The sequence below is a fragment of the Aspergillus steynii genome, assembly GCF_002849105.1.
Source record: "Aspergillus steynii IBT 23096 chromosome Unknown P170scaffold_6, whole genome shotgun sequence".
In the NCBI taxonomy this organism is placed as follows: domain Eukaryota; kingdom Fungi; phylum Ascomycota; class Eurotiomycetes; order Eurotiales; family Aspergillaceae; genus Aspergillus; species Aspergillus steynii.
The window spans coordinates 466,975-488,748 of record NW_020194403.1 but is presented as its reverse complement, the minus strand read 5'-3'; the positions used below and the strand labels follow the sequence as shown (position 1 = coordinate 488,748).

The 21,774-nt window shown below is 49.3% G+C and overlaps 10 protein-coding genes and 2 non-coding genes across 12 annotated transcripts; 5 read left to right on the top strand and 7 right to left on the bottom strand.

The window, feature by feature from the left end:
* Positions 1 to 786: 786 nt before the first annotated feature.
* On the top strand, positions 787 to 2,613 carry P170DRAFT_438257 (MFS transporter). Its single transcript, XM_024849555.1, has one exon. The coding sequence runs from the start codon at positions 1,214 to 1,216 to the stop codon at positions 2,510 to 2,512; it is 1,299 nt and encodes a 432-aa protein (XP_024701780.1). The 5' UTR covers positions 787 to 1,213; the 3' UTR covers positions 2,513 to 2,613.
* Positions 2,614 to 2,652: 39 nt separating this feature from the next.
* Positions 2,653 to 5,437, bottom strand: P170DRAFT_465987 (uncharacterized protein). Its single transcript, XM_024852375.1, has 3 exons — positions 5,277 to 5,437; positions 4,533 to 5,226; positions 2,653 to 4,463 (listed from the first exon to the last, which is right to left on the bottom strand). Exons 1-3 carry the CDS (start codon positions 5,384 to 5,386, stop codon positions 2,712 to 2,714), a joined length of 2,556 nt encoding a protein of 851 aa, XP_024701779.1. The 5' UTR covers positions 5,387 to 5,437; the 3' UTR covers positions 2,653 to 2,711.
* Positions 5,438 to 5,582: 145 nt separating this feature from the next.
* On the bottom strand, positions 5,583 to 8,019 carry P170DRAFT_457109 (uncharacterized protein; the record flags this gene model as incomplete). The annotated part of the gene is made up of 3 exons (XM_024851682.1): positions 5,583 to 5,600; positions 6,386 to 7,791; positions 7,845 to 8,019. 3 exons carry the CDS (start codon positions 8,017 to 8,019, stop codon positions 5,583 to 5,585), a joined length of 1,599 nt encoding a protein of 532 aa, XP_024701778.1.
* A 570-nt stretch (positions 8,020 to 8,589) lies between these two features.
* Positions 8,590 to 10,328, bottom strand: P170DRAFT_427793 (maltose permease; the record flags this gene model as incomplete). Its single annotated transcript, XM_024847798.1, has 4 exons — positions 8,590 to 8,961; positions 9,015 to 9,264; positions 9,321 to 10,146; positions 10,196 to 10,328. The coding sequence occupies 4 exons, from the start codon at positions 10,326 to 10,328 to the stop codon at positions 8,590 to 8,592; spliced, it is 1,581 nt and encodes a 526-aa protein (XP_024701777.1).
* Positions 10,329 to 10,465: 137 nt separating this feature from the next.
* Positions 10,466 to 12,531, top strand: P170DRAFT_477354 (uncharacterized protein; the record flags this gene model as incomplete). Its single annotated transcript, XM_024853448.1, has 4 exons — positions 10,466 to 10,580; positions 10,628 to 10,695; positions 10,751 to 12,283; positions 12,364 to 12,531. The coding sequence occupies 4 exons, from the start codon at positions 10,466 to 10,468 to the stop codon at positions 12,529 to 12,531; spliced, it is 1,884 nt and encodes a 627-aa protein (XP_024701776.1).
* A 247-nt stretch (positions 12,532 to 12,778) lies between these two features.
* P170DRAFT_438254 (uncharacterized protein) lies at positions 12,779 to 13,950 on the top strand. The gene has a single exon (XM_024849554.1). It carries the CDS (start codon positions 12,807 to 12,809, stop codon positions 13,644 to 13,646), a length of 840 nt encoding a protein of 279 aa, XP_024701775.1. The 5' UTR covers positions 12,779 to 12,806; the 3' UTR covers positions 13,647 to 13,950.
* Positions 13,951 to 14,955: 1,005 nt separating this feature from the next.
* P170DRAFT_477352 (trichodiene synthase) lies at positions 14,956 to 16,162 on the top strand (the record flags this gene model as incomplete). Its single annotated transcript, XM_024853447.1, has 2 exons — positions 14,956 to 15,430; positions 15,495 to 16,162. The coding sequence occupies 2 exons, from the start codon at positions 14,956 to 14,958 to the stop codon at positions 16,160 to 16,162; spliced, it is 1,143 nt and encodes a 380-aa protein (XP_024701774.1).
* A 108-nt stretch (positions 16,163 to 16,270) lies between these two features.
* On the bottom strand, positions 16,271 to 17,187 carry P170DRAFT_511236 (glutathione S-transferase family protein). The gene is made up of 2 exons (XM_024854866.1): positions 16,735 to 17,187; positions 16,271 to 16,680 (listed from the first exon to the last, which is right to left on the bottom strand). Exons 1-2 carry the CDS (start codon positions 17,115 to 17,117, stop codon positions 16,401 to 16,403), a joined length of 663 nt encoding a protein of 220 aa, XP_024701773.1. The 5' UTR covers positions 17,118 to 17,187; the 3' UTR covers positions 16,271 to 16,400.
* Positions 17,188 to 17,549: 362 nt separating this feature from the next.
* Positions 17,550 to 18,571, top strand: P170DRAFT_438252 (uncharacterized protein). Its single transcript, XM_024849553.1, has 3 exons — positions 17,550 to 18,020; positions 18,076 to 18,180; positions 18,248 to 18,571. Exons 1-3 carry the CDS (start codon positions 17,744 to 17,746, stop codon positions 18,406 to 18,408), a joined length of 543 nt encoding a protein of 180 aa, XP_024701772.1. The 5' UTR covers positions 17,550 to 17,743; the 3' UTR covers positions 18,409 to 18,571.
* Positions 18,572 to 18,881: 310 nt separating this feature from the next.
* P170DRAFT_t139 lies at positions 18,882 to 18,960 on the bottom strand. Its single transcript has one exon. It is a non-coding gene; the product is annotated as a tRNA-Gln (tRNA).
* A 535-nt stretch (positions 18,961 to 19,495) lies between these two features.
* On the bottom strand, positions 19,496 to 19,567 carry P170DRAFT_t138. Its single transcript has one exon. It is a non-coding gene; the product is annotated as a tRNA-Arg (tRNA).
* Positions 19,568 to 19,946: 379 nt separating this feature from the next.
* Positions 19,947 to 20,685, bottom strand: P170DRAFT_477349 (DUF3237 domain-containing protein; the record flags this gene model as incomplete). The annotated part of the gene is made up of 4 exons (XM_024853446.1): positions 19,947 to 19,991; positions 20,040 to 20,107; positions 20,173 to 20,382; positions 20,430 to 20,685. The coding sequence occupies 4 exons, from the start codon at positions 20,683 to 20,685 to the stop codon at positions 19,947 to 19,949; spliced, it is 579 nt and encodes a 192-aa protein (XP_024701771.1).
* Between the last annotated feature and the right edge of the window lie 1,089 nt (positions 20,686 to 21,774).

Genomic DNA, 21,774 nt, shown 5'->3' with positions numbered 1-21,774 from the left:
GGGCAGAGTTGATAGATCCACTCGATCCTGGAGGCCGGAATGCGTCTTCAGAAGAATCTCCGAGTTTCATGCAGGCCGTCAGCATGGCCGCAAATAGCTCGGCATACGCTCGGTACCGAGCTTCTCCCGAGATAAAAACGCCGGTGACATCAGAGTTGCCCGAGAAGGATGTCATCCCTTGCTGTCGCAATCGACAACATTTGAAGGATTTTCGCCTTGTTTCATAGTGAGAGATTTTTTTCTGACTTGCCCGTGCGCAGATAGATTTTTAACCATCTTCTGAACTGTCCTTTGTTAAAGTTGCGGGTGAAAATCTCCCTTGGCGTTGGGTATGTCCGCCGCTCTACCTGAGCCCAATTCTCCGTATAGTTTTCGTGCAAATGTACATCACAAAAAGATTGTTAGTTTAGCTTTAATTGAAATATCTTCAGTGACTCATCGTTCCGCATCCCTTGTCTTCTTGAGGTATATTGTTCCTGGAATAGACTGATCGGAGGTGGACCTAGCCCTGAATCGACCCGCCAAGTGGGGACGAGCATTGATGCCGTTCCGAGAGAAAGTTATTTTGCAGTCTTATCTGATAATTCTAGCTCTGCGGGTTTTCTAGAACCGTAGTGGCCTGCAGGGCTAGTCAGAAGGGTGAAAATGTTGCACGGCGGAATCCCGGCGTAGCTCGGCATTCTGTCGGCGAGAAACAAGTATATACATCGTCGAGACCTCACGGTTTGTAGATGCTACATTGTGAATACATTCTATTACTCTAAAGCATTTGGATTTTCTCTTCTATTTTCCTTCTTTCAATCATCATAGACTTATACAGAGCAAAATGTCTCCTTCGATACCCGACGAATCGCAAGAACAGCCTGAGCCATATCTAGATCAGCATCTGCTGAGAACAGAAACAAGAGAAAGTTTGCGCAACCTAGGAATATCAGAGAAGGCACCTCCTACCGATATCAATTATCCAGAGGCCGGACGTCATGGAGACCCTGTCTTCCCCGAGGAATATGTTCTCGAGACAAACACTGGTCTCGTGCCGCAGCGAACCGTAGAACAGATGCGATCCCGCGCCTCACGAACGAGTACCCCCAATGAGTCGAGCGAAAGCGACGTCGAAAAGGGCAAACCTGACCCAGCCGAGTTTGTGACATTTACGATCGGCGACCCTGAAAATCCCTACAATTGGTCTCGAGTGTATCGATGGTACATAACGATGGTTGCTTCGGCCCTTGTGGTCTGCATTGCCTACGGTTCATCCATCGTGACCGGTGGACTGGGTCTAATCCAGGAAAAATACAATGTCTCGCTCGAGGTTGCAATCTTAACCTGCTCTATCATGGTCTGTGGATTCGCAGTCGGCCCTCTCCTCTGGTCGCCCCTGTCCGAAATCATCGGTCGACGACCAGTATACATCATCTCGTTAGCGCTTTACGTGATCTTCAACATCCCCTGCGCATTGTCCCCTAATATCGGCGGTGTCCTCGTCTGTCGCTTCCTCTGTGGCGTCTTCTCCAGTTCCGGCTTGTCCCTCGCTGGCGGCACTATCGCCGACATCTGGAGCATTGAAGAACGAGGCATGGCCATTGCCTACTTCGCCGCCGCACCCTACTGCGGCCCCGTCGTAGGCCCCATCGTTACCGGCTGGATCAACGTCGGCACAGGGCGTCTTGACCTATTCTACTACGTCAACATCGCCTTCTCCGGCCTGATCCTCATCCTAGTCGGCCTCGTCCCCGAGACCTACGCGCCCGTCATCCTCAAACGCCGCGCCGCCTCCCTCCGCAAATCCACCGGAAACGAAAACATCATCACCGAACAGGAGCAGAACAAGCCCAGCCTCGCCGACATCGCACGCACAAACCTCATCCGCCCCATCAGCATGATCATGACTGAGCCCGTCCTCGACCTCATGTGCATGTACATCGTGCTGATCTACTCCATGCTCTACGCCTTCTTCTTCGCCTACCCCGTCATCTTCGGAAAGCTCTACGGCTACAACGACGGCCAGATCGGCCTCATGTTCATCCCCATCCTCATAGGCGCGGGCTTCTCCCTCCTCCTCACCCCCGTCATCGAGAAGCAGTTCAAAAATACCTGTAAATCCCGCGCCCCTACACCCGAAGACAGACTCATCGGAGCACTGATCGGCGCGCCTTTCATCCCCATCGCGTTCTTTCTCCTCGGCGCGACCTCCTTCAAGCATATTATTTGGGTTGGGCCTGCGTCGTCGGGAATCGCGTTCGGGTTCGGCATGGTGCTTTGCTACTACGCGGTCAATAATTATATCATCGACTCGTACCAGAAGTATGCGGCTTCTGCGCTCGCCGCGAAGGTCTTCCTGAGAAGTGGAGGCGGAGCAGCATTTCCGCTGTTCACGACGCAGATGTATGATCGGTTGGGGCTGCAGTGGGCATCGTGGTTGTTGGCGTTTATTGGGGTGGCGATGGTGTTTATTCCGTATGTGTTTTATTGGTTTGGTGGGAGGTTGAGGGCCAGGTTGACGAAGGATTAAAGGTCGTTGATGCTGAGTGAGGGCATGGGAAGGAGACCTGGTGAATAGTGATGGGGAGGGAGGAAAAGTTCGGCTGGATATGATGATTAAAAAACATGGATATTCTAATTAGATTACACAGTATATAAACTTAATAGATTATTTTTCATCGTTCTACACTCATGACATCGTACAAAGCATTCATGGCTCGGAGTTCAGTCTACCCGTACTCCACGTTCCTCTTAACGAGTCCAACATCTGATCTGACCTCAGAGCCCCTTTCGTCCAAAATAAGCGCCAGTCTCTCCTCTCCATCGTCTTGAATATTTTCATAATCGGAATCCCCAAGCTCCTTCTTCCCAGACAGGACACGCACTGTCGCCTGCGCGCCATAAACCCCGGTACCCGAGATGCCTGCACCGGTATTCCTCAGCGCCTCTGACGCAGGCGAATTCATTGCCAGCGCCGTGATTTCCATCGCAGACGACCAATTATCAGCACTCACGCCAATGATAATCGTGTAGATAGTGTATCCCAGCGCCAAGGCACAATAAGCCAACAGAACGATCACCGCGAGGACCGACGGCGTGCCACGCATCTTGAACGAGTAGCCTACGACAAACGTGTCTTTCTTGAACATTGTATACTCATCTGCTCTGTCGGCATCTACACTGAACACATCGCTATCTTCAAGCCAGCGATGAGACAGTCGCGTTGAGTCCTTTTGATTGGGGAGCGCGTCTGTCGCCACGGTACCGGTTAAGTTGCCGTAGAAACCTGCGCGAGAGATACCGTTCGCTAGCATACTCGAGATAATAGTAGCAAGCGTGATTGTGTCGTTTGACATGACCCCTGAGGCGCGGACTAAAGAGTTGAAAACCGTTGTGTTCTGCGTGACGTTGTCCGCGGCCGGAACGGTAGGGTTTAAGAGGTCGAGCCAGGACTGCGCGATGCTGATAGGTCGTTGAGGGAAAGCAGGGTAATCGAATGCAGTGCCTGCGGCTTCCCGTGAGTTGTCTATATCATGTCGAAACCATCTGTAGGCGCCTGCGACGGTGGACTGGTTTGCCTTGTTGAGGCTGCTAGATACTCGGTTGGGATCCTGCGCATCAGTTGTTACATTCAGGGTGCTTCTGGCCCATCCAGCGCTGGCGGAACAGAGAGACACATTCAATGGATACTCCGAGCTGGTCGAGGTGTTCGGGGGAATGACGAAGGCCAAAAGGGAGTCTCTAGCGGCAGCCACATTGTTTTCAGACCCAGGTATGGCATGAATGTCCAGTCCAAGCCACCATATCCGGTAATCGTGGACGTTACCCTCTATAGAGAAGACTGAAGACCAGTTCGTGTTTGGAATCTCGGACCAGTTTTTGTCAGGATCGTGATATCTGTCCCAGTTGGCTGTTCGGGGTCTCTGGGTCCAGTCGCCTGATGGAGCAAGTTCTACTGGGATAGTGGCTGGGCTTTTCAGGTCTGTAGTGTTGACCGACATGCCGTTGCATCTGCTAGTCACGTAGGCTTGGTCGTAGGGGCCCTCCAATACATGGTAGACCAGCTGATTACTACTTATCGGTAGGTCTTCTGAGTCGTCTCTGCCGATGATCGTGTAGCCGCCTACCCCAGGCTCAACCGTCTTCATGTCGGTGGTTTGACCAAGCGCGAGACCCCACATCTCTGCCATGGAGATGAGAGCGTCTGTGATGGCGGCCTGAGGAGCACTAGCATAGGTTGATGCCGTTGTAGCAAATGCCCTATTCTGCACGTTCACGTATTTTGGGTTCATGATGGATAGGGATCGAAGCGAGTTCTTCCCCGTTACTTGGGCGCTTGCCGAGGTTCCCGGTCGCTGGGTGAGATAACTTTCAAAGTATCTTTGGTAGTTCTCTTGGACATTGGTGTGGTCCTGAAGAATGAAATAACTTCGCAATTGCCCGTACTCGCTTCCTGGGCAGTCATTGCTAAGCAGTGGATCCTGTAAACCAGCACGTATTAGTATGTCGAGTCTTTTTAAGACCCTCGATGACCTGCTTCCGAAGCGTACCTCGATGTGTCGGCAAGAATTTGAATCCATCAAACTAGATGCTTCCAAGCTGTCAGGCCAGATATCCTTCGCGGGGGCGTTGACCCAGAAGCGTGTACTCCCAGCGGGCCATGAATCGACGCGAGGAATCATAAGAATAGCGCTCGACGGACCAGCGCCAGTTGCCAGAATCACTGCAACGAGCACCATGAATACAGTGGCGAGACTTCTCTTCATGCGACCCAATGAAGACTTAAATGACCCTGCAAATGCCGAAGACCATAAATACGTCACGTCTGTGATCTTGGCGGCGGAAAATATCAGACCAAACGGAACACCGCGCATGCTTGTTAACTGGCGACCGATCTCATTTCCAATGATATAGGTTAGAGATGCTTGGATCAGTATTTCATGTGCCTTTGCAGCGAACTGCAAATAGCTGACATTGCTGACGGTGGCACCCAAGTACCGACCTTGAATGGTCAGAATAACCAAAGCCAGAGACGCTGCGATGGGGACAAGGTGAACGAGGGAACGAAGCAAAGCCGCGATATGGCTGCCGCGTACAGCGACTTTAGGCGTTTCTCGAGTCGTGCCTAGCCACCGTCGCAGTGGAAGAATAAATAGCTGTAGTCCTAAGACTCGAAGTGTTGAGGCAACCTCATAAAGCCATGTGTTCTGCCATCCCCCTGTGGGGCTCTTAGTCGCGGTTGCCCTTCTGCTGAATTAATATCTGCCGTCAACAGAGTTCAAGCTGGTACTCACGGCATTTCATCATCTTCGGTGTCTTCTTCGCGAACACCTCGGCTTTGGAGAGGGACGTCGTCGGATTGGGTTCGCGAATAAAAGGGGAGATTGAATCTCCGGGTTACCATGGTGTGAGATCGGTGAGCGAGGCATATAGCGTGTAAGTTCGGTTTGCGCGCTGAAATTGGGCATATGGCGACTGAGGCTGAAGAAATACGAGAATTTAAGAAATTTCCCAGCAGGGAAGCGCCAAGTCTGTCTAGACTTGAATAGGATTTCTTCAAACGCCCGTGCATCACTTTTGGGGCCAAAGACTCCGCGAGGCTACACGTGGAGGCTGTGCTAGTATCATGTCATGGCCTGAAATTGGTTGGTCCTGTGGGGCCTATCCACTGGGCTTGTCGGTGAGAATTGCTTTGTCCCAATCCCATTTGCTGGAGATAGACTCATTCTAGGGCGCTAGTGGTGATGTTGAGTCTCCGCGCCACAGAGCCGGGAGCGCTGCGGCTTCTTCTAGTTTAAATTTAGATAGTGCTTTCGCTATCATATTTGAAGTTTGTATAGGGATTTACCAACATCAACAGAGCTTACTTCCGACTTGTGTGTCTGTAACCTCTTTTTAAGCCAAGGCATGATGAGGAAGATAAGTAGCCTAAGAAGACACCTCAATCAGCCAACTAGATGTAGATCTGAAAGCTCATGTCATCAAATCTCAGAATCAGGGCATGTAGGCAGAGATAAGAGTGCTGGTCAGGAAAATAAACTGAAGTTATGATTCGACATCCCCTGCTTTTTGCGCTAAAATCCAGCGTTTTCAGTTCTGACATCCTACAACCGAAATTCGAGCGTTCCTATGTCAATGTTCTTGGATGTTAATTGAACACTTTTTCTGTTATGGTAGCAGGTCAAGTTCTTTTCTTTGATCTATTTCTCAAGTAGGTTGTGAAAATTTACCAGTGGGAATACTGGATCTCAGCCAGGGAAGCAGTGGCCTACTCAATCATTATGATTAATGTCTAGTTTTGTGCTGTCTCTGTATCAATCTATTCTCATGTCTATGTACAATCATGTAATGTAATAGTATCTATCCATCATTAATTCTGAACCTCGAAAGAAGGAAACCGAACAGGCGTATTCGTAGCCGCAGAATCATCAGTCATAGCAAAAAGCCCAAAAATAGGACCCGTCATCTCTCGAGCAACGAAGTCCCTGGCAAAAACTGTTCCAATTTCTGTCCACTCGTCCTGCGATGCGCCCTTGGCAGAGAAAGTCCATTTGGTGGGGCTCGATACTATCCTGAACCGGACTTCCTTTTCGCCAGCATCGATTTCTAGCTCACTAGCCAGTTTCTCCGTACGGGTCAGCGTCACAAGCTGACATGAAACGCGTGCGGGACTCGGATCATATATCAGGGAGATATGGCGTAGGTTGTCCTTATAATTCGCCAGACCAGCCCGAACATTTGGCAACAACGCTGAGATATCCAACGAGGCCTCCGCGGTAGACGTCAAGGACAGCTGTCTGCGTCCCACAAACGCACAGGTGTCTTCTTCTTCCGAAAGGCCCTTGGTGCTGGGAAACAAAGAGTGCACACCCTTTCCATCCGCCGGAATCGAGTACTTTGTGAGATCTGGAGTTCGGATGTAAAGATTGCCAACCGAGGGCGATGCTTTGAACTCCTCCCCATCCACGATGCTGCCCGTAGAAGACCTCACCGGCTTGGCCGAAAAGCTCATCTTCGGTTGCTCAACCTGCGGCCATCCATCTTCAGGCCATTCCACAGCAGCCAGAAACGTCTCCCGTCCCAGTGGTGCCAGAGCCTCCTTTTCACCTGGGGAATTGATATTCTCATTCCGGATGCCCAATCCAACAGCCCACCACTGCCCAGCACCATCCTGGAACAGCTCCCCGTGTCCAATATTCTGGATATACTCATCCTTTCCATCAGCAGTCAGAATGGGATTCTGTGCGTGGTCCTCATACGGACCCCAGATACTTCTCGATCGCCCAATGCACAACATATGGTGTTCGAAGGTGCCCCCCTCCGCAACAAGCAGATAATACCACGAGCCGAGCTTATAGATATGCGGTCCCTCTGTATCATATCTCGCATGCCCGCCCCAAATCTCCTTCTCCTCCGACAAGTGCTCCCCCGTCTTCAGATCCACCTCAAACTGCTTGATCGTACAGCTCGGCTGTTTGCACCGATCCATCATAAAGCAGCCCTGGAAATAGACCCGATCGTCATCATCGAAGAAAAGACTCGGGTCGATACCATTGAATTCGATGTTCACGGGGTCACTCCACTCGCCGGCCCAGATGTCCGACGTCGAAATGACGAAGTTCTGCAGCACAAATGAGTCCGACGTCGCGATGGCGTTTGTGCAAATGATGTAGAATTTGCCACGGTGGTGTCTGATTGTCGGCGCGAAGAGACCCCCGGCACCGACCATGAACTCGCCTGTGTCGAGTGGCATTTTGACCATCTTTGCCTTGTTGAGTGAGACTTGCTCGGGGCGGTTGATTGCGTTTCCTGTGTTTATGTTTAGTTCTGAAAGGGGACAATGTCGTGACGGGTGGAAATACCTATATGTGTCCATTTTCGTAGATCGGTCGAGGCGTAGATCGGCAGGCCAGGAAAAAGGTGAAAGGACGACGTGGCCAGGTAGAATATCCCATCCACGAACACGACGGAGGGATCGGGGTTGAATCCGGGCGCGATCGGGTTATGGTATTGAACTCTGGCGCTATTAGAACTCATCTTAGCGAATTGAGAATTCGTTCACAGTTGATGTATGGATTCATGAATGTGAACTGTTCAAGTCATACTTATAGGTTAGCACGCCAGTGGCGCTGTTGCGAGTGGGTTTTGGCTGTTGGATCAACACTAGGAGAAAGTCCGCGGACGAATACTCCACTCGCCTAGTCTGAAACAGTGAAACTAACTTTGAGTCGCGGAGAATCGTTGTGTTGGGATCATGCGATTTGAATGTTTTTCTATATGTCGTTCCAAATCAACACTGCTGGCCAAGTCGCTTCATTCATCCCGGTTGTTCGGTAATTGAGTAAATAAATACTTTGCTTACTCCGAATAAGCTATCTGATTTTTCATCGGCGCAAACCGGGTCCGCCCTTGTGCATTATCGTTAAAGGAGTGGCCCGGGTTGATGTCATAGTATCGAAAACAAGGCTATGGATTGAACCTGGAACATGCAAGGAAGTTGTAATATAGTAATATGATATATTGTAACGAATCTATTTATTCCAAGAGAGCCTATTGATAGCAGAGGAAGCAGATAAAGATACGTCTTGAAATAACATATCACCACAATCACTCCTTTGTGGGCTTCATTTCGTTGATATCCTCAGGAATAAGCTCCTCGGTGGGATATTCCTTGAACTTGCGAGCAGGGACCTTCCTTTGGAACAGTTCTTCCAGCTCCAAGTAACTGCGGCCCTTCATCTCGGGCAAACAAAAGAAGAAATAGACACAGAAGAATACCGACGGAGCAAAGAAGATGAAAGCCACTTTGCCTCCCAGATTCGCCTGTCCGGGGTTAATCAAGATGGGAAGGACCATGCCCGTCAATGTTCCGAAGGCAGTATTAGCCATGACGTTGAGAGAATAGGTCTTCTGTCGGAGGCGAAGCGTGGGAGTCTCGCCTCCGATTGCGAATGCCACGGCGCCGATGGTCAATTGGTACTGAATTATGGTTAGACAAGACGGATATAAATAGTATGGTTGATTGTGCCTACCCCGAATCCCCAAATGGCCATCAAAGCAACAATTCCCGTCTGCGCTGATTTGTTACTCGTGGGTAGAGTGCCGATACCGCCAATCACTGCAAGAAGGGCCGTCAAGATCATCGCGCCGTAGGTGATCAGAGGTCGCCGGCCGAGCCTTTCAACAAGGAACCAGGACATGATGTTTCCAACGAGCTGGATGGCGTAGGCGCCCTGGGCAACCGCGACCGCATCGTGGACTCCAGCAATGGTAAAGAAGTAGCTAGAGAGAATTATCAGGACAGTCCATGCAGGGGACTCGATCAGCAATGGGCTTACGGAAGATATGAGGTGATGAAGTTGGATCCAATCAACTGTTGAGACACATATACCATGAGCACGATGATAGTCCGGCGTCGATTAGTGCCCTGGAAGCACTCTATGTAAGAAGATCCCTGCTCCTGGACCTGCTTTTCTTTTTCAATAGCAACCTCCATCTGAGCAATGGCAGTCTCGACATCCGCCTCCGGTCCTCGGAACTTTCGTAGAGATTGGACCGCTTCCTCATGCCGTCCCTTCATGAGAAGCCACGATGGGGACTCGGGCAGGAGCAAGGACCCGAGAATAAACATCGAGACTGGGGGCACCAGTTGGGTGAGAATCGGCATACGCCATCCCCAGTCGTTGCTGATGAATGAGCCACCATAGCCGACAAGGGCGCACGACCACTGTCCGAGCACAATCATGGTGTTGATCAGAATCAGACTAATTCCTCGAATACTGTCGGGGGATATCTCAGCCACAAAGACAGGGGCCAGGGAGTGACCAAGGCCAAATCCCATAGTGCTGATCAGCTTTCCCCCGAAGATCACCAGGATGGTCTTTGCAAACGCCTGAACAAAGATCCCGGCAATGCATATCAAACAGGCTGTGATGACTACCTTCCGGCGGCCAAAAATGTCGGAGACAAAGCCTGCAGTGAAGGCTGCCAGGAAGATGCCCCCATAAGTGGCTGAGTTGAGAATCTGTTGAGTCTGCGAAGGGATCTCGCGGCCATTGGGCGTGTCTTGGCCGAAACGCTCGAGAAAGGACGGAATGGCAAGGATGTTGCCGACAAGAGCGATCTCGTAACCGAAGTTAATCGGTAAGATAAAAATCAGAAGGCCTGTGGTTGACGAATTAGCCTGATTAGAAAATCACCAGACAATACCTACACCAGCCCAGGATTCGTCTCTCGGCCAGCAGCTCGGCCATGCCACTCGTCCTTTTGCGAGGCGAGGCTGTTCCGATTTCTTGATCTCCTTCATGGTGATCGTAGGTATTCTTTGCTGAATCTTCAAAGGACATGGTGGCAGAGACAGGGAAACAATTGAGAAGCGACGACGAACTCGAAAACAGCCCAGGTCTGAAAAAGTGGCATCTACATGGTCCTTATAACAGCGTCGAGTTCTCCCACATGATGGGACTGTCCGGGGACATGCGGGATGGCACGAGAACGCGGTCTGGGGTTAAAAGCACATTCCCCAGATGGCATTGACGACAATGATTGGATATTTGTCTCGTGGAGTGCGGAGTGGACCCAGTTTCAGACCCGCGATGGTGGCAAATTAGGGCTCAAACGAATACTCCGCGGACTAATTCTCCAGCCTCGCGTCAATTCCTCCGCGATCAAATCACCCGCGGACTTTTCTCTCCCCACAATATCATGCAGACGGTAGGTTGATCTCTCGGACTGGAATGTGCCTTCTAGACTCACGATCTTCTTCTAGCGTTCGCGCCCCCCAAGAGCACCGCTCGCAGCCCAAGCGTGTGACCCCTGTAGACGACGCAAGATCCGCTGCGATACAAGACGGCCCCAATGCTCGAACTGCCGGACTCTCGCTATCGAGTGTCACTATAACACCCAGAGAAAGAAACGAGGTCCCAAGCCCAGGGCTTCACGGCCTGACAGTGACTCCATCCAGGTTACTCTATCACCAAGTGACTCCAGAGCCCCAATCGCCCCGGATGTCTTCGGCGACAGCCCATGTTTCCCTGTGTCTGAAGATGATCCAATCTCTCCCATGCATCATACCTCCCCGGCCGTATTGGTTGAATGGAGTACCCGACCGCTCCAAGTGCATCGGGCCCTCAACGCCGCTATAGATGCCATGGGGCTATCTTTGGAGCAGACTGTTAAGGAGTGCCTGGAGAGATGCATGCTATGGAGCTTTGCTACATTACCATTGATCCACCCATCAACCTTCAGTCGCAACATCCCTCTTCTCTTACCCTCTTCTATGCATCGTTTTCAAGCGAGCACACAGAGTCAACCAGCGATGGAGGATCTACGAGCATTCTCTCTCCTGACTACCGTCTGTGCCTTGGTTTCCCGTCGCATGGGTCGTGGCTCTACGAATATCCGAATGGACGCCTTACTCCTCCCCTTTCTCACTGCATCGCGGGATATGCTATACTGCTTTGAGGACTGGGATATCGATCATCCTGACTCGAGCTCGCTTGTAATCAGGATTAGCCAGTCAACCGCCTACCATTATACAGGCCAGACATCCCGGTCGTGGTATCTTCTGGGCGATGCACTCCGTCTCGCAATGAGCATGAAACTCTTCGACGAGTCATCCTATCTCGGTATAAACCCTCTAGAAGCCCAACTCAGGAGAAACGCATTCGCCACGATCTACGCGGGCGACAAATCCGCTTCTTTCCTGAACGGCATGCCAATCTGTTACTACGGAGTCTATGCAGACGCACTTGAATCCGACCCGCTACGCTGGGAAGACGGGTTCAATCTTCTCGACCCTGAAGACCCCAGGTTCCACCCGCCGTTCGAAAACCGCCTCAATAAAGGCGTCTACCTCTCCTTCCGGCTCTGGACAATGGCCGCCGAGCTTATGAACTATCTCGGCGTTGCAGCCAGTCTCTCTGCCCAACCTAGCTATGACGCCTCATCTCCAGATTCAGCAAAGATAGGCATCACCCAGTCCTACCTTTCTTTCTGCGGCATCCTCGATACCCTTCCGGCATGGCTCCGCAATCCAGACGGCCACATCGCTGAATCCGAAGAAGCTACCAGCTACCAGCGCAGCGCATTCTGGCAACAACGAGCTAATTTAGTAATAACCTTCCACTGCCTTCGAATCCTCATCCTCCGTAAGGCCAGCCAGCTGGGCCTCAGCTACCTCTTCGGGCTAACGGATAACCCTGACATGCTGGCTCTGCGCAAGATCGATTTCGCGAGTGACTTGGCCGCAGCGTCCGAGATTATTCCATTCGAGGCGTTGCAAGCGAACGGGGAACCTTTGGTAAGTATTTTTCATTGTGTAGCCCAGAGAGGTACCATTCCGAGGGGCGAGTTGTGAACTGACTAGGTGGGGTTTTGCAGATCGAAAAGCTAAGGCAGGTCGGTGTCACTCTGCTCGAAATCATACATCAGTGTCAGAATCGAGCTATTACTTCGCGCGCACGCTCGCTTTTGCATACCTTAATTGAGGTGGTTGCGGGTTTGGACTCGCGCGTGTCGGATGGACTGAGGCCGCCGGAGGTTAGTTGAAGAGAATATCGTTGGTTTGTTATCATATTGTAAGGTCTTCCTTATTTACATAGTTTAGACCAACAAACAGAACCTACGGGGGGTGTGCTTTTCTTTTGTTATTTTTTATTCTTTTTTTTTTTTTTTTTTCAAGTTTATGTCGGTTGTTGTCTGCTACTAGGCAGACATACTTGTCACGTGTGATGCCTAAACTTTGCAAATCCCGACACTAATTGCGGGAATCATGAGAACATTCCTTCAACATCATTCACTCCTTAAGGAAAATTCCATTCAAAATGACCGGTCGCGGCAAGCAAGGCATGCGGCCAGCCACTCCACCCGACCCAACCCTCAAGTCGCGACCAGTTCCTCGATCTCGGCACTTCGCAGTCCTACCATTTGGGCCAGCATCCGCGAGCGACATCCACAATACAGCACCATCGCTAGAAGACATAGATGAAGCGATCGGCATCGATGAAGTCAAGCGCCAGAACCTGGGTGGGAAAACCCACGTTCGCAGCCTTCTGGAAGATCTGTATATCCTCAGTTTACCATCGAGCGACGACGAAGAATGGGAGCCTGACCCTACCTGGGGCTTTTATGTCTTCGTTACTTCATACTCAGATAGTGCTCTGGAATATCTTCCAAAGGCCATGGATAACTGGATCAAGTTAGCTCAGCGTGACTTGATGCATTACGGGCCTTACGGTGCTGAGGCATTTCGCCGTTTGAGGATGGATGTGATCGCCGATGAGGAAGCGCTCTCTGGGGCATCCGATGATCGGATAAGAGAAGAACTGAATGCTCAAATTCACGGACTCGAGTCTAGTGGCCAGGGTCAGTCTACGCTGGCTCGTCGCCATAGGGGGTGTTTTGTTCTCGGTGAAGATTTGATTGTCAAGCTTGCAGGCCTTACGTTTCCAAATGATTCACGTCAAGATCATGGGTCATTCAGCAATATTACCGTCAAGTTTATCGATCGGTTCTGGAAATGGCGTCCCCTGGGTACCCCTTTTACTTATAAAGGGATACGGAGCTGTTCTATCACCTCGCTTGCGGAGATATTTGAGCTTCTGGCGTCGAATAGCCTGAGTTTGGAAGAGATACATGGTCTTCGTCCGCCCTTTGCCCCTTAAGCTTTGCATGCGTTACAGATTAGTGGCCTTGGAGCGCTGAGAAATGGTTTGTATGGATCTTGAGGGTACGGATCCTATTGATTCGTGAATTTCAAGGTTGCGCTGGTGATTGATTGTCTTATTGTGGTGGATTATAAACCATTCCTTTCTAGAATGCCACGAGACGTAGCGAGTATCAATTCGACAGGAATGTGCATGTTCTCTTCTGCCACAAGATAAACTATTGTTCAGCATGTTCGTTCACAATTGCTATACATTTACAAACTATGTGTTGGAGTTATTCGAATGATGTGTCTGGTATTCCCCACCCAGGATGGCAAAGACGTGGCCTGTTAAGAAGCTAAATGGGAACCTTAGAGCCTCGGTCTACAGTATCCCAACACTTTTTGAATTCAAAGGGGCTGGTGCATGACGTAGCCCACAGCTTGTACTTCCGTGTTCGAGTCTGTGCACGGAGTGCTTCTGCCTTGTTTATGTTTATTTGATGTCATTCAAAGGAGAGAAGAGGAGAGATTATTGGAAGAAAAAAGTTAGGTAGCAGGCACTGTCAACCTCATTTGATGAGCATTCTCAAGAAGATCCACGAAGCATAGTGGCACTCTGTAAGATAGCATAAATACAGTGGCAATTTCTGACCCAAACCTTGCCCTTGCAGCATTACTGCGTTTGAGCACATGCATTTCCTATTTACTGGCGGGATCTGCTATTTGGGAGAACTAAATCCCGAGATTACCTATTATGATTTCCGCGGGTTCGATATCGTCCTCATATTACTTTATTTCCCGCTTAGGATATCTTACCGACAAGGGAATATGGCCCGAATGCCTGGGCTTGCTTCAGTGTATTCTAAATTTAATCCTGCTTGCTTCAGTGGCTTATCTTTCTATGCCTTGGTAAACTTTCATGCTTTCAGGTTTTGATCAACGAATCGGTGGGCCTCATTGAGTTTGGCTGAATCAGCCGAAGTCAACAGTCATAGTTGGCATTCCTATTCCGTTCATATACCCCCAACATAATCAATAGCCATAGGTGCATACTTGAATTGCGATCCAAGAACATTGCGATCCACCAGGGGCCTCGTGATGAACTGGATGACCGGGCTAATGTCGCATGCCGACATCAGTATTCGGAAATCAGGGATTATGCTTAGTTTACTATGCGTAGATTTAAAGGGAAACGCTTTTCCAAGAGTTGGGGACCTGTCAAATTTTCAAGGCCTCAATATCAGTGTAGTCACACCTCTTGTATTTATCTTATTGTTCTGCTCTCGTTTCACTCCTCACACTCCACCAACTCCATATTGCCAAGCATGTTAGACAAAGACTTTCCTGTCGATTATTTCGTCGGTACGATGGTCCGTCTTCTGGACACCATCCAACATAATGACGAAAACTACACCCACGACGAACGTGTTAAGACTCTTCATTACGTCTATACTCAAGCCGCCAGCCATTTTAATCAACCGTGTGTTCGCTGTACTCTGGATATCAGACCACAAAAGCTCCAGGCCGCGTTGGAAACCGTTACCGGAATGGTCGTTTATTCCTGGGTTAAAGCATCGCCCGGGTTGATGGCCGCCCTGACCGTCCACTACACCTACGCACTCTTTCTAGATGATGGCAAGGATGACCCTTTCCCTACGATGGGGTCTTTCTTCAATGATATGGCCGACGGTAAAGTACAGCAGAATCCGTGGTTGAGATTGGTGAACGGACATTTCCCCAACCTTTTGAATCGCTATGGGCCGTTCTGCGCCTTGAACATTTACCGGAGTACAATTGATTGTTTGTCTTCCGTCCTCGGTAATTTCGATGAGGCATTCAGACTGATTCGTTTGATTCTCTGCAGTTTTCGAGGGCTGTTGGATCGAACAGTATCATTTCCACGGCTACCGCGGAGCAGAGGACTTCCCTGATTTTTCACGGCGGATGACCGGCCTCGGCCACGCCGTCGGGGCCTCCATCTGGCCCGCCGAGATGTTCGACGAGCAGAGATACTTCCGTGAAATCACTACCGCCATTTGCATGATGGGAAACTGGATCGTTTGGATCAACGATCTGATATCCTTCTATAAAGAGTTTTACGATGAGCGGGACCAGACCAGCCTGGTCAATAACTACTCCCACGTGGATGGAATCAGTACTACCGAGGCACTCGAGAAACTGATTCAGGACACACTCCGTGAGAGCGTGCAGATTATGTCTGTCTTCAAAGATAAACATCCATTGATCCTGGAGACCTTGACCCGGTTCATGCATGGCTATGTTACCTGGCATCTCTGTGATCAGCGCTACCGCGTGAATGAAATCTACGAGCAAGTTGACAGAAAGAGCGAGGTTGGTCGGAAGTTTTGTCGGTATTTTGAAAAAGCCAACAAAGTCGGTCGTATCGACCCAGCGGAATGGGCTGTTCCAGCGGTTGCAGGTTTTTCGGGCTCAAAGGAATTACCAGATTCAGCGCCAAAGGCCTATGCAGAACAGAATGGCCTGGTTACGCCTCCTATGATTGAACTTTGAGCTACTTTGCCATGGCATATCGCGATCAGTTGGTCTTGCTTGCTTTATGAAGACGCGTATCTATTTCCAACGCAATGATTGTTTGCTTTAAGAATACTGTTATATTGCCAAGGAAAGACTTTATTTATTGCTAACAATTGTGATGCTAGCAATTGTGATAAAATAATGAAACCCTTTCTCTTTATCAGGATCCAATATGTACTATGAAACTCCCTCGTCTCACTGCGCAGCGGCGCTCTTAGGCACCCTTAATGCTGATATACGCCTGCTTCACCTCCTCACGCCCCTGAATACTCTTGAGCCATTTTGCAATATTGGGGTATTTATCCAAAGACAGACCCGCAAACGCGTATTGTCGAACCCACGGCTCGAAATGGTAATCCACGGCCGTCACTTTGCCCGGCAAGATGCTCTCCGCGGAGGACTTCTCCAGATGCTTCTCAAGAACATCGAAACACCGGTAGCTCTGAGCTACATACCTTTCCAGAGCATCATCGTTCTTCGTAGCATTGTAGTTACTACTCCTCTCAGTATTTTTCCTTAGTCTTAATGGGCAATGGGCTGGTACATACCGGAACCAATTCGTCTGGCCCATCATCGGCCCCAGAGTCGTGAGCAGGAAATACTCCCACTTCTCGAAGTCCACCACGTCCTGTTCCGCATTGCTGACTGGGCCCAGTTTTCCGGTCTTGTCATATACCCGTCGCACGTAGTTCATGCATGCGCCGGATTCCCAGGACACGACTCCGGTGTTGGGATCCTCCAGGGCGGGAACTCGTCCGTTTTCGTTGATCTGTAGGAATTTGGTGCCCTTCACGCCGTTTTCTGCATCGTCGCCGAATTGCCACTGCTTGACTTCGTACGGCACTTGGAGGTATTGGAGGGCCATGGCCACCTTGAAAGGGTTGGGGCCCGTGGAATGGGCATGCAGGGTGAGCGGCTTGATTGAGGACATTGTGTTGTGGAAATATCAAATGTTTGGATTTAGGAGAGACGGACAGGGAAGTACGGCATTTAATACTGATTATTAGTATCTTAAGGGGGTCTGTTCTGCAGAAATACCCCGTAGCTCAGATGAGCATTAATAATCTGTGGTGGGGTTTCTATGACGTGTTAGCTGTTGGAGTCTTTCTCCAATTCCTCAAGTTCCTCAATATTAATATAACGCTCATACATGCATACTCAATTTCAATTAAATTTCAGGCACATGCTTTGTACAATCCGCTCTTTTATAGCTAGAGCTACTACCGTTCCCGATCGGCATTCATATCATGGTGTTTTCAAGTTCTCTTGGCTGTACCTACTGCGCAGCCTTGAACATTGTGCATATGCCAGATGCCTAGCACTGTAATTTCCACCAACCACTATTTGCGTTTTGGCTTTAAATTCTGTCATTGCATAGATATATCCCTCAGGGTAAACCCATAGCTGTGACAGCAGACCCTGGAACACTGGGTCGTGCCATACCAGTGGGTCCTGATCTCATGACGTCACATCTCGTAAACCACATATGAACCTCTTCGACGCAGCATTCCTCTCCTCTTTCTTCAATCCATTACACTCTATTCACGCCTCTTCACCATGTCCGAATCCTTCGCTGCCATTCGAAGCCGTCGCTCCGACGACCTCTCGCGCCTAGCCGACGAACACATCCAACAAGACCTCCAACCCGATGACCGCGACGCACTGAAGTCGGCCGCCTCAAGGGTGTCCTTCTGGACGGCTTTTGGCTCTGCAGTGGGTGTTGGACTGGGATTATACACTGCTTTCCGGCTGAGAAGTACACGACATGCGTTCTTCCAGGCTTTCCGCGCGCAGGAGAAGCCGACGCAGATTGTTTTCGCGGATGGGCGCACGGGTAATGTCCCTTGATGGTTTTGAGTATGAAGGTCAAGTACTGATGTGGGTTGTAGAGTCGTTACCCGATATCACTCCCCTGTTGAAGCCGACTACGTTTGGTGATTTCGCGACATATTTCTTTGCCTCTGCGGGTGGCTTGTTCTTAGGCGGGGAGCTTGGTAAGTGTCGTGCGATCATCGATACTATCCGGTAGACGGCGCGACTGATATAATCTCTCCGGTCTAGGTCTTGCTGGAGGGGCTGCTGGTGCACATAGCACTATTACATCCGATCCTGCCAGAAAGGAGAGGATTGAGAAAGCTTTCCGGAAGTTCCGAGCGGATGTTCTACGCAAGGAGGCCGATTCTTTGGACTCGGGGGAGAGCGTTTGGGATAAGTTGTTCTAAGTACCCAAGTTGGTGTGGCTTGCAAATTATGATTCTAGTCGTCTTGCGTCGAGTAAATGTGCTGTTCATTTAATACCCTGATCATGAATGAAATTGGTGTTCATGAGTGGACATTTCTTCAATACAGGCTATTGCTACGAAGATGAATAATAACCTTTAGCCAAAAGTCAATTCATTCCCTGGAGTATCCCGATTGAGTTTTCCCTTATGGCTGGACACTTCCCTCCTATATAAATGTTAGCACACTCTATAAACTGGTATACTGTATCTATCTTCCACATCCTTCTATCTACACAGCTTGCTCATGCATCAAAAAGACGCATAATATTTCGGCCATTAAAGGCTTTTTTCCAAAGACCTGCTCATTTCTTTGATTCGGGCGTGTTATATCTCACGTAACCCACCCACCTCCTCAACAAAAACAACATTATACCTTCACTTACTCCCTGAACATTCAGCAAAAACACTTTCAAAGGTGCCACCCGGGTTCGAACCGGGGCTCTCAGGAGGCTGCGTCAAAACCTGATGTCCTAACCACTAGACTATGGCACCCGGATTGAAGCAGATAGCTAAACACAGGTCCGGGCGTGGGTTGAGTATCGCTCAGTCATCTTATCCATTCCCGACGTTACCTTGCTCGAGAGGTGGGAATAGGCTTATAGCAGTGTATCTGGTATCTCGGCTAACAGGCGGGAGGTAATTAAAGCGACTGGGATTCAGTAGATGCAACAGTAGTCGACTGAACAGATATCATTCGGGCCGGTGGTGGAAACTTGACATGGGTGACATGCACTGAGCGAGTTGAACGGAACAACAGGGAAGCAATCCAAAAAGTGGCTCGGAGTCTGAAACTAGCAATTGCGAAATGTTGGTACTATGGCAGTGTAGTAATTGAGCTTTACAAATCAAACCCTTAACTGGGTAATACTGCTAGGTGTTAGCGGAATATGGTTGTGCAGGCGATGAACCAGGCCTGAAGTCTGGCTGTTGGAAAATTCAGCCATGGACTGCGGCGACCTGGTTTTCAAAAATGTTGCCGTGGTTGAGATGATTCCTTAGAGTAGATGAAGGGAAAAAGCAAAAAGATTGACCGACGCAGGGGTCGAACCTGCAATCTCTTGATTCGTAGTCAAGCGCCTTGCCATTGGGCCAGCCGGCCTAGTTGTTATGTTCGGGCGCTCTTTTTGCTATCATAGACCAATTATCTTGGAGTGCTAAACACTGTGTTACACTCCTCAACACCCGCGTATGCCATCCAGCAACCCTTTATTTAATGTGAACTTGGCACAAAATTAAGTGATATGATAACCTCTTGTTAAAAGTTGAGCTAGTTACAGTTTTTCTTTCCTGCACTAGGGTTTCGTTTACTGAGTTGGATGAAAATCCTATGTATATTTGGTGATGCCCACTCATTGCCTTCCCGATGTCCACTCCATGTTAGCGACTGAAACGAAATCGCTCCATCATCTGAAAAGCATTTTGAGCATGATCATAAAGCAATCCTTGGTCTCTCGTACCAGTCCAGCCATCAGACCAAGCTAATTGTTACCCACAAAAGTGGTTGAATTCCAATCCGATGCAAACTTCACCCTAGTTAGCGGGTTGAAAGAAAAGCTAGGCGACAAACTTACATTCCAAGCATCGATACGAAGCACCGATGAGTCTCCAGATCGTTGAACAGGTGTTAAAACACCGATGGCTACGGACAAATTAGTAAACCGGTCGTGGCTGGTGGTGAGTACCCAGGAAATCACCGATACATACCCACGATATTATTCAACCAATAATACTTCTCGCTACCCGTCTCGAAAATCAATCGTAGATGCAATTGACCAGAGGGCGATTTAGGACCAGCAGTCTGGATAAAAATATCGGCACCGTCGTTTGTCCGCAGGTTGTACCGCGTATCCGCCGAGAAGATGTTGGTTTTGGGATCAACCAGGCCCCAGTCGGCACCGAGGTCAAGGATTTCCCCTGGTCGTGTATTAGATAGGTTATAATGAATGAGGGGAAAGGCATACCAGAGATTCTGGGACCGGTGAAGTTGCCACCCACGATTGGAATAGCTCGTCGGATGCCGTGAGGTCCCGCAGCTTCCATCAGATTGCCTTTGCACTCTACGTAGGCTGTGTAGAGGAACGACAAGCCCGGGGCTGATGGCTGGATACTAGATGCCTCTACTGGAGGTGCGAGAACCGTGAATTGGAGAAAGCATAACGAAAGAACGAATTGAGAAAGGGTGCTCCGGAGAGAGCAGTGATGAAATTTGGATAGCATTTCCTAGCGATCGAATGGTTCGCTCTCGACGGTAAGAGGTGATTGATGATGAACAGGACCTGTATCTTTAGAGAGGGGTTTATATATCTTAGACGTTTCCTCAACAATGACATCAATGCCGAACCCCACAAATGTCAGAGTGGAGGAGAAACCCCAGAGTCCAATATAAGATTCGAGCCGAGGTGTGTCGATCAGTAGACGTCCGTTCGGATCTGCCGAATATATGCCGACCCAAGTGCCGAGTCACCATCATATTGCATTCTAGGTGCATTATTGTAAGAATGATTGTGTTGTTCATTATTTACTATCAACCAAGAGCTCTATCTGCATTTAACTGACATGCGTTGTACTTTTGATGCATTTATGATGTTAGTATAGGCCTTGGAATGTAGAACTGCCTAATATCCAGGTGCCAAGACTTCAGGTAGGAGTGAACATGGAAATAATATATTATCTCCGGCATCTTGTGAAACAATATCTCATAGGGAACAAGAAAAATAGGCCGTTCTAGGTGATGAAGCTTTTTCGTGCGGGTGACATATTTCAGGCCATCGGTATGTTGCATGCTGTAGTCCCATCTGCGCAAAAGCCAAATATATCGTGTCATGAGTCTTCATAGTACTCCTTTGACTTATTATCCAAGTAAGTGTTATTCGGTCGAAGGCGCCAATGGCAATTGAAGTAGATTTCTATCGGCGTTGGAATGTCCAGAGACAAGGGCCGATATCACGATAGAAACCAGATCCCGCGAGTCAGTGTATCACTGGACTGTTTGAAGCAAGGAGCGATAGATCACAAGATCAAATGCTGACAAAAAATACCAGGAAAATCTTCAGCGTAGTTAGCATTACTCAGTCTTGTAGGGGGTAGAGAAATTCGCGACTCTTCCCTGGAAAATGTATCCGGACGCAGGCAGAAAGGCTGGTCTGGAACGGACGAGGAAGCAAGGGGTTCGTCTCATTAACCTACTCGGCTGCATCGTGAGGGAAAGGCATGAGCAAATAACTACGATAAACTGTCTAGTAATCATCTCTCCCAAATTAGGGCTTATCTTTGTGATGGATTAATTGCTAAACCAAAATGGCAAAT

Excerpts from the sequence above, each read along its gene's own strand:
- P170DRAFT_438254 (XM_024849554.1), top strand. The coding sequence starts at position 12,807 with ATGACCGGTCGCGGCAAGCAAGGCATGCGGCCAGCCACTCCACCCGAC.
- P170DRAFT_511236 (XM_024854866.1), bottom strand. The coding sequence starts at position 17,117 with ATGTCCTCAATCAAGCCGCTCACCCTGCATGCCCATTCCACGGGCCCC. Across the intron at positions 16,681-16,734 it reads GGCCAGACGAATTGGTTCCG|TAACTACAATGCTACGAAGA; the intron begins GTATGTACCAGC and ends TGAGAGGAGTAG.
- P170DRAFT_438252 (XM_024849553.1), top strand. The coding sequence starts at position 17,744 with ATGTCCGAATCCTTCGCTGCCATTCGAAGCCGTCGCTCCGACGACCTC. Across the intron at positions 18,021-18,075 it reads TTTCGCGGATGGGCGCACGG|AGTCGTTACCCGATATCACT; the intron begins GTAATGTCCCTT and ends TGTGGGTTGTAG. Across the intron at positions 18,181-18,247 it reads GTTCTTAGGCGGGGAGCTTG|GTCTTGCTGGAGGGGCTGCT; the intron begins GTAAGTGTCGTG and ends TCTCCGGTCTAG.
- P170DRAFT_465987 (XM_024852375.1), bottom strand. The coding sequence starts at position 5,386 with ATGGTAACCCGGAGATTCAATCTCCCCTTTTATTCGCGAACCCAATCC. Across the intron at positions 5,227-5,276 it reads ACCGAAGATGATGAAATGCC|GGCAACCGCGACTAAGAGCC; the intron begins GTGAGTACCAGC and ends ATTCAGCAGAAG. Across the intron at positions 4,464-4,532 it reads ATTCTTGCCGACACATCGAG|GATCCACTGCTTAGCAATGA; the intron begins GTACGCTTCGGA and ends GCTGGTTTACAG.
- P170DRAFT_438257 (XM_024849555.1), top strand. The coding sequence starts at position 1,214 with ATGGTTGCTTCGGCCCTTGTGGTCTGCATTGCCTACGGTTCATCCATC.